Source organism: Alosa sapidissima, chromosome 1 (assembly GCF_018492685.1).
Source record: "Alosa sapidissima isolate fAloSap1 chromosome 1, fAloSap1.pri, whole genome shotgun sequence".
Lineage (NCBI taxonomy): Eukaryota > Metazoa > Chordata > Actinopteri > Clupeiformes > Clupeidae > Alosa > Alosa sapidissima.
This window is the reverse complement of record NC_055957.1, coordinates 12,870,688-12,883,111: the sequence shown is the minus strand read 5'-3', so window position 1 is coordinate 12,883,111 and position 12,424 is coordinate 12,870,688. Positions and strand designations below refer to the sequence as shown.

At 43.7% G+C, this 12,424-nt stretch overlaps 1 protein-coding gene and 2 long non-coding RNA genes across 3 annotated transcripts in view; 1 reads left to right on the top strand and 2 right to left on the bottom strand.

Annotated features, from left to right (window-relative positions):
* The window catches only part of LOC121705632, a 26,402-nt gene extending 16,832 nt beyond the window's left edge, over positions 1-9,570 (bottom strand). The window contains exons 1-2 of the long non-coding RNA XR_006030845.1: positions 9,558-9,570; positions 5,062-5,066 (exon numbers count right to left, since the gene is read on the bottom strand). This is a non-coding gene — a long non-coding RNA (uncharacterized LOC121705632). The remainder of the gene's footprint in view (positions 1-5,061; positions 5,067-9,557) is intronic.
* The window catches only part of st6galnac5a (ST6 (alpha-N-acetyl-neuraminyl-2,3-beta-galactosyl-1,3)-N-acetylgalactosaminide alpha-2,6-sialyltransferase 5a), a 25,767-nt gene continuing 15,283 nt past the window's right edge, over positions 1,941-12,424 (top strand). The window contains exons 1-2 of the mRNA XM_042086689.1: positions 1,941-2,126; positions 2,890-3,105. Coding sequence (XP_041942623.1) covers positions 2,112-2,126; positions 2,890-3,105 — 231 coding nt within the window. The 5' untranslated portion in view covers positions 1,941-2,111. The remainder of the gene's footprint in view (positions 2,127-2,889; positions 3,106-12,424) is intronic.
* LOC121705639 lies at positions 5,084-9,281 on the bottom strand. The gene is made up of 3 exons (XR_006030848.1): positions 8,907-9,281; positions 5,747-5,929; positions 5,084-5,621 (listed from the first exon to the last, which is right to left on the bottom strand). It is a non-coding gene; the product is annotated as an uncharacterized LOC121705639 (long non-coding RNA).

The following is a 12,424-nucleotide window of genomic DNA, read 5'->3' as shown; positions in this document are numbered from 1 at the left end:
CATCCATTCCCTTTTCCTTAATCATCTCTTGTACCCGCAGCAACGAGTTTTGGTTGAAAACTAGCCATTAAATGACCAAAAGGCCATGCAATGACAGTGGTAACAGGCTTGTTCAAATACTATTTAATGCATTTTGGTAGTATAATTGACTGCGTTATACTGTTTTTTTATTTATCTCTAAGCCACCTGAAGACACGATATCAACACATCATTCCACTACGTTCATCTGCTGATCTATAGGTCATTTAATCATGGATAACCCTGCATACTTTAAGACTCATGACATCTATAAAAGAATGCATACACAACACGTATAACAATGTAGGCCATACACACAACAAGGAGCCAGTTAGTCTGAATCTTAGTCTGAAGTCTGAATCTTAGGACTTACCCATAAACACACTGTCTGCTGAATCTTATACTGTAGCACATACAGTCCTCTCTGCCTGAGTAGGCTTAGTGGTTCACAAAACTCACTGCACAGTGTCATGAAGAGGAACTTAGGTAGGCAGAACATTATTCCTAATCATCAAACATTAATCTTATTCAGGTCATCAGTCTGCCTTTGATGTATCAAAGCCCTACTAATGTTGCTCTCTTATGGCAGGCTGTTTGTTTTAAAAGGCCTCCAGTAACTTCCCGTTGCCTAAACAACTGCCTTTGGAAAGTCTCCTGCCAGTGACTCCTCTTGTTTTCCTCACACATCCCATCAGTGAGTGGAGCGTCTGTCGAGGAGACCGGAGGTAAGTCTGACCCTCTGAGTCTTGGTGTCTGCGGGCCACAGCAGAACCACCCATAATTAGACAGAGGTGCTGTCTGCCTGTGCAGCTTGTTACCTGGTTGTTTACCTCTTTGCCACTGAGACATTTACAAATAACTTTTCAAAAACAGAGACAGGAGGGAGAGAGAGAGAGAGAGAGATGGAGAGAATATCCTCAGCAACTGCAGCCAGAGAACAGTTTGTCTATGACCTTCATTCTGCTCTTCAGTTCTCAATATCAAAATTAGTCACTCCGGTGCTGTGGGATTTTTCCATTGTATTTTTGTAGGTCAAGGTCACTGACGACAGATTCTCATGTAACTTTCATAAGTGGAATGGTGGAAGCTTCTAAAATCTCTGTTCTTGCTGCATCTAATTGTAGGCATTTGATAAATGAGCCACAAAGGTATAAGGTTATTGTATATTTTCAATTATGTTTGAACAATAACTGTGAGGTACTTGTCAGAAATACGGATGACCAATAAGAATGACCACAGACACGACACAGACTTAAGTTTCCCCATCTCTGCCACAGGCATGTGACTTTTCTATTGTAGCAATGTAAACAAAATGCTATGTATATAAGCAGGAACACAGAAGCAATGGGACATCATTTATTGGATCATCAGGAGGTCTGGCTGAAATGACTGCATGCAGATGTGTCCATTTTCACATTCACATTTGAGACTTTTGTGTGCAGGCTTGAAAAAAGATTATGAAGGTCTGTGTGAAAATAGAAATCTGAGCATGCTTTTGCTTTGCTGAAATTTGACAATGAATTACCAGACATGAAATAAAGATAGTACATAATCAGTGATACCTAAAGCGATATAAATTGGCGAAGTAGTTTGATGAGTTTGTGTTTGGGGGAAGAGTGTTTCTTACATTATGTGGGATTTGAAAATGGATGGTGTGTGGTTGCTCTGAAACCACGCAAAGCAGCCATTAATATTTTTTTGTAAAATGGCACATCCCCATGAACACCCATTCACATAAAATAAATATTTCCTTGAACCTTTCTAAGTAGGGATCTTAACTGTTTATCTTACAGAGTAACACGAAAATACTGTGTGCCGTTTGTCAGTGGAACACAATGCTCTTTAAGACCATGAGGTCTTACAGCAGACGGCATCTGCTCTGTGCCCCTGGTTTGTGAATTCTGCGATAAGAATGGGTTTAGGCTGTGTTCGTACAAACGCTAATCTGACATAGGAGTAGAGCGCGTTGCCTTAGCTCTCCAGCTGATGTTATGTGATGTGATGGAGATTTTAAGTAAGCATAATCTCACATAGTACTGTGCGGAAAAGTGGATTTACATGCGCAAATCAGTGGAATAACAGCGCGCCGAAAAATGAAGACAGCTATGGTAATAGTTCTAATATAACTATTGTATGGGGATGGTATTTTCCTAAGGGTGCACAGGTACCAGCGGGGTTGTTCTTGTAGAAACTGTTATTGGACATGTGTTTTGTGTTTCCACTTCATAAAACAATAAAAAGAGGATTATGTTGACTGGAACAATGGAACCTATCTTTAATCTAGATTCGCTTGGGGAGAGTTTTGGTAGAGCGAACAGCCTATATTTAGACATGAGGAAACAATAGCTTTTGTCCCAAAAATTAAATTAGGATGGAGAACAAATTAATTACCTCTGTTGCTTGCAAAAATGTAATCGACTAAATGTGATCGTATTTTAAAATATGTTGGTGAGTTGGGCACGAAAAGTGTGGCAGCTGAAATGTTCGAGTTAATTGAAATAGACCTGTTTGAAATATGAGGAATAGCAACCGGTAACTAACCTGTGTTAAGGAAAACGCGTATTGTTGTAAAGTTTAGCCTATTGTTTTTTAGCTTTTGAGAAGCACTTCATTCAAACCAGATACCTTAAACATGTCTGTCATCATCCAATGTTTATATACAAAATGTCTTTGAAAACATTATCAGTGGTTAATAACAACTACTAACGTAGAACACAAGCTTTCTGTTTCTGTGGTTGACAGTGTTAATGAAATGATAACTGAAAGCTAAAAGAGATTTAGATGTGTTTAGTTTTTGATCATACCATGTATTGTACACATGTGAGAGGAATTTAACACGGATCTCGTGTGGGTTTCTTTTTCTTCTCTTAGCGTCATGGGGTAGCAGTGTTTTTAGCAATAACCATGTGCACCAGTTTGTTCTTCGTGTACAACGCCAGCTTCAGCAGCAGCAGCAACACTTCAAGGGGCTCGAACGATGCGTCGAGTCGTAAGAGTGAGCTGTCCCCCAGTACACCTACACCTGTCAAGGCGCACAAATCTCCCCCCTCAGTCTTGCAAGGATACAACAGCATCATTGACCACAAGGTGAGCAGGGAAAGCGCCCATAAAACCCTTTTGCTTCGGCTTCGGATGTGATGTGCGTTTCTAAAGTAGAGCCTATACATTTGATACAACGATACAGACAACTGCGACTGAAGAATAAAGACCCAATTAGTGTGTGTGTGTGTGTTTGTGTGTGTGTGTCGTGATGTATTGCCAGTGTCTTTAAATAGCTTGTAGGCGCCTAGCAGCAACATTTCTGTGACAAAAAATCAGAACAAGGTCTGTGTAAAAAGCATTTCTCAGGTGCAATTAATCTTTGTGAAATGGATGCTTCCCAATCATTTCCTGCTGTCACCAATATCAAAGTTGTTTTAAATGTGTGGAAAGACCATAGATGTTTAATGATTATTTTATCTAACCATTACCATTCTACTTTGAGGTGATAATATCAGTGTCACGTAATGATGTTCCCATATTTAATACAGTATTATATTTCTACTTTAGCAATGCATAAATTGGAACACTGAAAACCACTGTTTATTTGTGTGCCCAGGATGAATGTAAGCAGTAACTGACCTCTGGTCATAGACATTGTGCTCTTTAAGATTAACAGATCAAGAGATAATCAAGACACTTGAAATAAATAATCACAGAAAAGCTCTATGTAGCACAAGAGTACATGGAAGAGTGGCTTCAATGTGATAAGCTCTTACTCATGATTTCATTTAATGCTGGTGTAGCCTACAACTACTGTGTGAGAAAGCTTAGACGAGCTGATGAGTTACTGTATGCTCAGAGCCCCGATAATTAAAAATTTACCAGCAGCGGAGTTCAAGGCTAGAGGCTTTTCCGCCGCCACTGTATCAATTTATATTAGACGCCGTGCATTGGATGCTGTTGTGAGCATGTTTTTGAAGAATTAGACTCTAGCTCTCTTCTCATAGACCCCAGGAAGATTTGCCCACATACCCATTAATCACAATTTAGCTTGACCCAGCATGACTAAACTCAACTGATACTCACCTGTCACAGAAATTACAGCCTGCAGATGCAAATGAGACTCCTTCCTCCACACCAAATCTCCCACCAGGACAGTAATTGCATTGCAATTTGAATTATTCCTTATGAAGAACAAAGTGTCGTTCGCCTCTTGTGTGTGTGACAGGAAGGTGAGGCCAGGTGGTGGAAGGTGATGAGCAGCTGTGAAATCTTTTGTGGTTGGAGTGACAAGGGAACATGTGGTCTGGAACATGTGGAACCTGGGTCTGTCCACGGGGGGCGACCTTCAGAGTGATAGAGAGGGACTGAGGGTGTCTCTGTGTTTGGGGAGACAGACAAACAGTCCTGCAAGCCAGTCCACAAACAGCTGGTGTAGCTCCAAGTAATTCCAAGTCACTTAATAGGTCAACAAACAAACCGGCCAATTAGCTGCATATTCACAAAAAGACAAGCTCCTGGCCAGTTGGGCTAAAAGCTGCATCCAACAGGCAGCCCTTTCAGTAGAGAGAAGCCACTGGTGCAACTGACTGACGTCCTGGGGTGATGTGGAGGGGTAGTCCTTGACTTGAGCTGAGCCCTGGACAGACTTAAGCAGCCCAGTATGGCTGAACGCCTCTCTTTTGTGACCATTTAAAATTGATGTCTTGCTGGATTAAATATTAACTCAAAACACCCCTCGTCTCAAAGCCCTGTTTTGAAATAGCTTTCTTGCAACTTGTGCTTTATTCAACAAAGTAAGGGTATGGGGCAGTAAAAAAGCAACTGGACATTTTAAATCTGAGGGAATGCATCAAAGTGCGTTTCATCCGATATAAACCTCTAAGAAGCTTTAAGCTTTCAAATGGATGGTCAGCAATGAATATTGTGTTCTTGATGGCTGTGACTGGGATAAGTGTGAATTTTCAGTTTTTTAAAAGCTGTGACATATGTCGTATTCTGTAATATTTTATGATGTGTTTCCGCACACATTTACTTCTTTGGTAAATGCCATTATGAGACAGATCCTCATTGAATGTGGTGTCTTAAGAAATGTCAGTGGCACATATTTTCCCTAAGAGAGCAAGAGGAAGGCTGTCTTTCCATTCAAGATTCATCTTGCTCATTTGACCTGAATACAAGCATTTTCCATTTTTGTTACACTGAAATCTCCATCTTTTTGGAGCCTTGCCAATAACATAATACACACTTTACATATTAAACAGCAATGAACCAAACACAGAGGATTACCATGAGCGGGTTGTTTGAAATGGTAATCAGGAAGACTTTATCGTTCCTCCCCTGTACTGCTTAGATAGAATCCCGTAATATTCCTTCCACATATGTGAGCTAATTGGTTTCCTCCTGCACCACCCTTGCCTTGGCACTTCATCAAAATAGCAATCTGAGCTGAAGTATCATTGAGCAAATTTCACAATGGTGGACAGGGAACAGACAGAGAATCTGCTCCTGCCACACTGCACCTACAGACCTCAGATCTGAAGGGAGAGAGCATATGGTGAAGTCACACAGCTCCAGTGCAGTGGCTGCACAATCGCCCCTCTCCTCGTTGGGTTATCCTACTGTATATGCATAAGAGGCAGGCAGGTGAGAGAGAGAGATTAAGCAAGTTTGCTATGTTTCATGTCTTCCATTGGGCCCATACATGTTGTAATGGGATGTGCTAGCTGAAGCTTGTTATGCTCACGGTAAAGGAGGCCATCCAGTGGGAGAGCAGTCAGATGAGGGACCAGGGCCTGGCTGCTAGGGCTTTGCTGGTGGGGGGGTTGGGGTGGAGGAGATGCTGCCGCCCTCTGCATTTCATTTGCTGGATGGCTGCTCCTTTGAATCCTCCCCATCCTGAAGCACAGAGTGAGCATCAGAGAGCAATCTGGATGAGGTGAGAGAGACAGAAAGAAAGAGAGAGAGAGTAAGTGAGAGAGAGTGGAGGACTGATGGGCAGAGAGAGAGAGAGAGAGAGAGATTCAGCTGTGGGGAAGAGAACAGCGGATCGAGTAATGAGGGAGAGTCTGTGAGTGTGTGTGTCTGCATGTGCGTGCGTGTGTGTGGGTGCCAGAGATGACAGAGGAACAGAGAGAGAGAGAGCTATGTGAGAGAAATGAAAGAAAGAGTTTGAGGGAGGAGGGGAAGAAACATCTCAGAGAGGGAGAGAGTGGAGAAGGAGGGTGCGATTCTCAGGGGTATCCTCACTGTATTCTCAAGCTGTCTGATGTCTCTAGTGTGGGCAAGATCTACAGCCATTCAATATCCATGCAAAAGCAGCAACCTCTCTTTGAGCTCCGCATTGTCAAAGATTGCAGCACCAAAACAGACGTGTGTGACTGTTTTTACATGGGAACCCTCATGGCTACATCCGTTAGGGCCAAATGCTTACACCACACATACAACATATTTACAAGTGTTCACTTTGTTGTGTATTTACCAGCCGTGAAAGACTGTTTACACCACTAACATGGCATACAAAGTGTGGGGGAAAAACAGAGCCTGGGGAAATGTTTTTGGTGGATGAGTCAGAAGAAACCGTCTTCACAGCTACACATTATCCATGTGATGTACTGTACTGTAATAAAGCCATTAAGGGAATGTACTGTGGGGGGTCAAAGCACTACAGTGGGTTTAAAAGGCTAAACCTGTAAACTGGGCGGTGTATGACAGGCTGTTTTATACATTTGTTAACTGTTTCAGTATAAAGAGGAAAAAACGCACGCACATCCCGATCTAATCCTGGGTGCTGGACAAAACACTTACGATGAGAGAGAGGGGAAAAAAGTCCGCAATACCGGTATATGCTCCCAAGTTATAGTTTAATTACCGTGACGTTTCGGGCCCACTCAAGCCCTTCATCAGACTGATGAAGGGCTTGAGTGGGCCCGAAACATCACGGTAATTAAACTATAACTTGGGAGCATATACTGGTGTTGCAGACTTTTTTCCCCTCTCTCTTAACTGTTTCAGTAACCTATAGGTCAGTGGTTCTCAAACTGGGGGTCGGGACCTTAGAGAGAAGAGGGTCGCCAGACAAAAACTTTAAGATCCACTGCTATAGGTTACCAGGATGCTCAGAATGGTGTAGCCTGAATAAATGTAATGTAATGTGTGCTATAACAATGTGTTCAAAATGTGTGAAATGTCTAGATGCACAACCTCACACAACACTGACATGTCCTACCTCACAATAATGATTACAATGTAAAACATAAATAATACTGAATCACATCCTCTGTTCTGCTGTTGTTTCGTTTGTAATATGCCAGTAATTCGCTTCTGCGCTAAGCACAGAATATTATCCACACGGTCAGCACGCGCCCATGACCCCCAGCCGTCCTACGCATCTGTCCAAGCAGCTGGTTGAGGGGTTGGGGTGATGTCCACTGTGAGATCACTAGTTTTACTGCTGCTCTGCTTTTCTGTATTTACTAATGCAGTCCATTCCCAAAGCAGCCTGTCATGAGCATGATAACTGCCCTCACATCCATTGTACTGTAGCTGTGGCTTGTGTCCATTGCTGATATATGTTGCTGATTGGATTTAAAGCACTTTCAGCTGCATTCTGTGTATGAAAGGTGCTATACAAATAAAGCTTATTATTATTATTATTATTATTATTACCATTGTGGCTTGTCACATCCATTGTGGCATTGTAGCTGAAGTAGTTATTTTTAGGTTAGTGTGTTTTCAAAAAATCAGTTTCCGAGATTAGTATAAACAAAGTATGCTTTCTGTACTTCACTTGGGTCATGATAGTAATCCGAAGAAAACCCTGTTCTGTTGACTGGTTACTAAAATGACGAAGAAAAAGGGAAGCGAGGGCTGTTGTGTGTTGTGCATTTATTCCCGTAAATGCGACAGACGGATGTGGTGCTCTGACTCAGAGCGTTGGTCTCGAGAGCGTGAGCGGAACGGTTGCACAAAGTTTTTTTTTTATTATTCCAGGTCCCTATGGTATCCTCATCTCTGCATTGCAACAGCGTGGCTATGAAGTCCTTCAGTAGCAAACAAAACACTGCCTGAGGCTATCCAGCGCTGGCTTGAAAAGCAATTACGGATGTAGGGCGCATTCTGTTTCGATAAGCATTCCCTCGACGGAGTAATCACTTGCACGGTGCCTCTTGGCTCCCTCTTTTGGGTGGGGAATCGTGGCGTTGCGGCAGAACCCATACATCTTGGCACAATAGTAAGACGCCGGAGAATTCCGTGCCGTTGTGTGTGTTTAGAATGAGATTTCACGCCCTCCCCCAACACCACCACCATCCTGTTTCACTTCGGAGATCAGGCAAAGTGCTAGTCGGATGGATTGAGTCCCTTCACCCTGGCCCCTGGGTGCCATGCCAAAGTCCTGATCACAAAGAAAGGTTAAACTGTGATGGATGTATTTTTAACTATATCTCCAGTAAGACAAATAGCTCATCAGTGGGCTTGTGCTTCAGAGCAAGGCAGAGGAGGGGAACAAACTGATGAAAAGCGTCACATCAAACTGTCTTTTTCGTCCCCACTGTGCAGCGAGCCTGAAGCACCATCCAGCCATTTAGCAGTGATTGATGAGCCTGTCTCCCATGCTGAGAAAAGGAATGATCAAGCCATTATTTGTGTTTTCAGTGTGATAAGTCCTTACTCTGATAGCATTTCCCTGGAGATTATCAACATATTTGCATGTAGAGGCCATTAATTACAACTGCGAAGCTGGTAGCTTATCACTCTGGAGCCTTTCCCAAGCAGAGTGTGTGTGTGTGTGTGTGTGTTTGTTTTGGTACATAGAGGACAGCAGATGATCAATTTGAAGAAGAACTGTCACATACTGAAGTACTTTCAGATTGTGGTGAGGAGAGCAATTTCAGTGTGTTACTTACATGGCACCAGCTCAGTTTCTGTCCTGGAGGAGTAGGATTTTACAGTAATGGACGCATGCTGCATGTCTTGTGCTGCTCAGAAAGCGGAGAAAAAAACATGACACATCTATCCCAGCAACAGAAGTTTTCCACAGCTCTCAGCCATTACCCACAATTCAGTGCTGGCTAATGAGCACAACCCTTGATGGATGTTGTTGGCAGCTCTCTCGGCCTAGAGGAGATAATATGACAATGCGGCAAAGTTAAGCGCCTTGGAATTCAGCATCATTGACAGGCAATTGCAGACACTTTCTTCCACTGTTCTTATCTGTAAAGAGAGCACATACTTTAATATCGTATGCACATCCTTTCAACCTCCATGGGGTTTCCACATTAATTCAGGATAAGTCTCAGTTATTCAGGATAAAGCTCGGTGTTGGAGGATAAACACTCGTGAGTCACCTGGGAAATATATGTAGAACGTGGTGGAGACAGTAGGTCCTTGGCTGCCGAATTAGACAACTTATCTGTTCAGCTTAGAAATGACAAGGCGCAAACATCCAAGAATATTGCTGTCAGTCAAACAGGTTACCCCTTTGAGATCAACCTCCACAGAGTCAAACTGCTGGCTGCTAGTGTTCGGTGGTAGTAGCTGAATACTAGAGTAAGCACATGTAATCACAGTTTAACCTCGACGGTGCAATCCGTGATTACCTAAGAGGTTAATGAACCACTTTGGAACTCTCAATTCATGGCACATTCATTTCTCCTATTCTCAAAGGTGCAGTTCTGTCCCAATCACCGCCTGCATCAGTTAATCCCCCGATTCCTAAAGTGCGGCGTCAGTTGATTGCCAGCGGCTAATGTGAGTCATACTCATTAGAGCCGCAGCCTAATGTAGCCGCTGTGTGATTAAAGCGCGCAGGTAAAGTGCGGCGGATGCACCCCTCGGTAATAAAGAACCGCATGCTGCACTGGACCATCAGACAATTACTGCGGCTAAATCTATCCCTGTGAATTGCAGGCCTTCGCCGGAGATGAGCGTCATTATCATTATCAGATGAAGAGGTGAGAGCTGGGATAGTGATGCGGCCACGAACTCCCGCACTGAGGAAGCCATGAGGAAGCGACTAATGAGAAGCTCCATCGGCGTGTGCGGGAGGCGACATCATCAGGGTTAAACCCACCCAGGCTTTCTTCTTCTGGGGCTTAATCACTGGCGCTGGCTGGGACCACTGCTGTTCAGCCACACGTGACCCACTCTGACAAAAGCAGCGCAGCAAGACGATGTGAATCGCCTTCCACTGGGGATCTGGCAGTTCATCAACTTTTGTCGTCACTGTCAGTTGAGAAGTGGAAAGCCGCATTTCTATCACGTGGGGTATTTTTAGCCACCGGTCCAGCTACAGCTACATTGCATGCTAAAGCATTGCAAACCTCTTCACTATTGGCTGGTCCAGCTACAGCTACATTGCATGCTAAAGCATTGCACACCTCTTCACTATTGGCTGGTCCAGCTACAGCTACATTGCATGCTAAAGCATTGCACACCTCTTCACTATTGGCTGGTCCAGCTACAGCTACATTGCATGCTAAAGCATTGCAAACCTCTTCACTATTGGCTGGTCCAGCTACAGCTACACTGCATGCTAAAGCATTGCACACCTCTTCACTATTGGCTGGTCCAGCTACAGCTACATTGCATGCTAAAGCATTGCACACCTCTTCACTATTGGCTGGTCCAGCTACAGCTACACTGCATGCTAAAGCATTGCACACCTCTTCACTATTGGCTGGTCCAGCTACAGCTACATTGCATGCTAAAGCATTGCACACCTCTTCACTATTGGCTGGTCCAGCTACAGCTACATTGCATGCTAAAGCATTGCAAACCTCTTCACTAGTGGCTGGTCCAGCTACAGCTACATTGCATGCTAAAGCATTGCACACCTCTTCACTATTGGCTGGTCCAGCTACAGCTACATTGCATGCTAAAGCATTGCACACCTCTTCACTATTGGCTGGTCCAGCTACAGCTACATTGCATGCTAAAGCATTGCACACCTCTTCACTATTGGCTGGTCCAGCTACAGCTACATTGCATGCTAAAGCATTGCACACCTCTTCACTATTGGCTGGTCCAGCTACAGCTACATTGCATGCTAAAGCATTGCACACCTCTTCACTATTGGCTGGTCCAGCTACAGCTACATTGCATGCTAAAGCATTGCAAACCTCTTCACTATTGGCTGGTCCAGCTACAGCTACATTGCATGCTAAAGCATTGCAAACCTCTTCACTATTGGCTGGTCCAGCTACAGCTACACTGCATGCTAAAGCATTGCACACCTCTTCACTATTGGCTGGTCCAGCTACAGCTACATTGCATGCTAAAGCATTGCAAACCTCTTCACTAGTGGCTGGTCCAGCTACAGCTACATTGCATGCTAAAGCATTGCAAACCTCTTCACTATTGGCTGGTCCAGCTACAGCTACATTGCATGCTAAAGCATTGCAAACCTCTTCACTATTGGCTGGTCCAGCTACAGCTACATTGCATGCTAAAGCATTGCAAACCTCTTCACTATTGGCTGGTCCAGCTACAGCTACATTGCATGCTAAAGCATTGCAAACCTCTTCACTATTGGCTGGTCCAGCTACAGCTACATTGCATGCTAAAGCATTGCAAACCTCTTCACTATTGGCTGGTCCAGCTACAGCTACATTGCATGCTAAAGCATTGCACACCTCTTCACTATTGGCTGGTCCAGCTACAGCTACATTGCATGCTAAAGCATTGCAAACCTCTTCACTATTGGCTGGTCCAGCTACAGCTACATTGCATGCTAAAGCATTGCAAACCTCTTCACTATTGGCTGGTCCTAGTGATTCCAGTTAATTGTATGCATATGTGGACTGCTGGGCTGTGCATTAGATCAAGGTCTGATGTGCATCTGGTCCCATCAAGTGTCACCGTATTGGTTTAATGATTGTTCCCCTCATTCAGGGCAACTACCTCTTTTTGTCATAAGCTGAATGCAGTCATTTTTCTAATAAGCCCCTGCTTTTTGGCCATATTTCAAAGAATTGGCCTAGTCAGAGCCCTGTGTTGTACGGCGTGCCATTATGATGGAGGTATATTAGATATCTAGAAATGATTGACGTTGCTGTTCACCAACTTCAGTTCTTTAGATTCTTCCTCTTGGTTATCAAATGAACCATATTTCGACTATTCACACTTTTGACAAGGCTTGATAAAGTGATCGGCTCTTTTAAAATGGGAATGCGTGGGGAGGAGCCATAGGCTGTGGCTAGCCTTTGTCCTTGTGGCCTAATGTGGGTGTGAAATTGAAATTGAAGATGGTCATTAGTTAATGAAATGGTTTTCGTCTCCTCTGCTCATAATTCACGTTCTGCATTGCTCATTAGTCATCATGATACAGTGGGCCAGGTGCTGCAGCGGGAATCACAAATCCACTCCCACATTTCACTCAGCTCAGCTCCTACTCTTTTGATCCCATGAGGGATCTCATAACCGA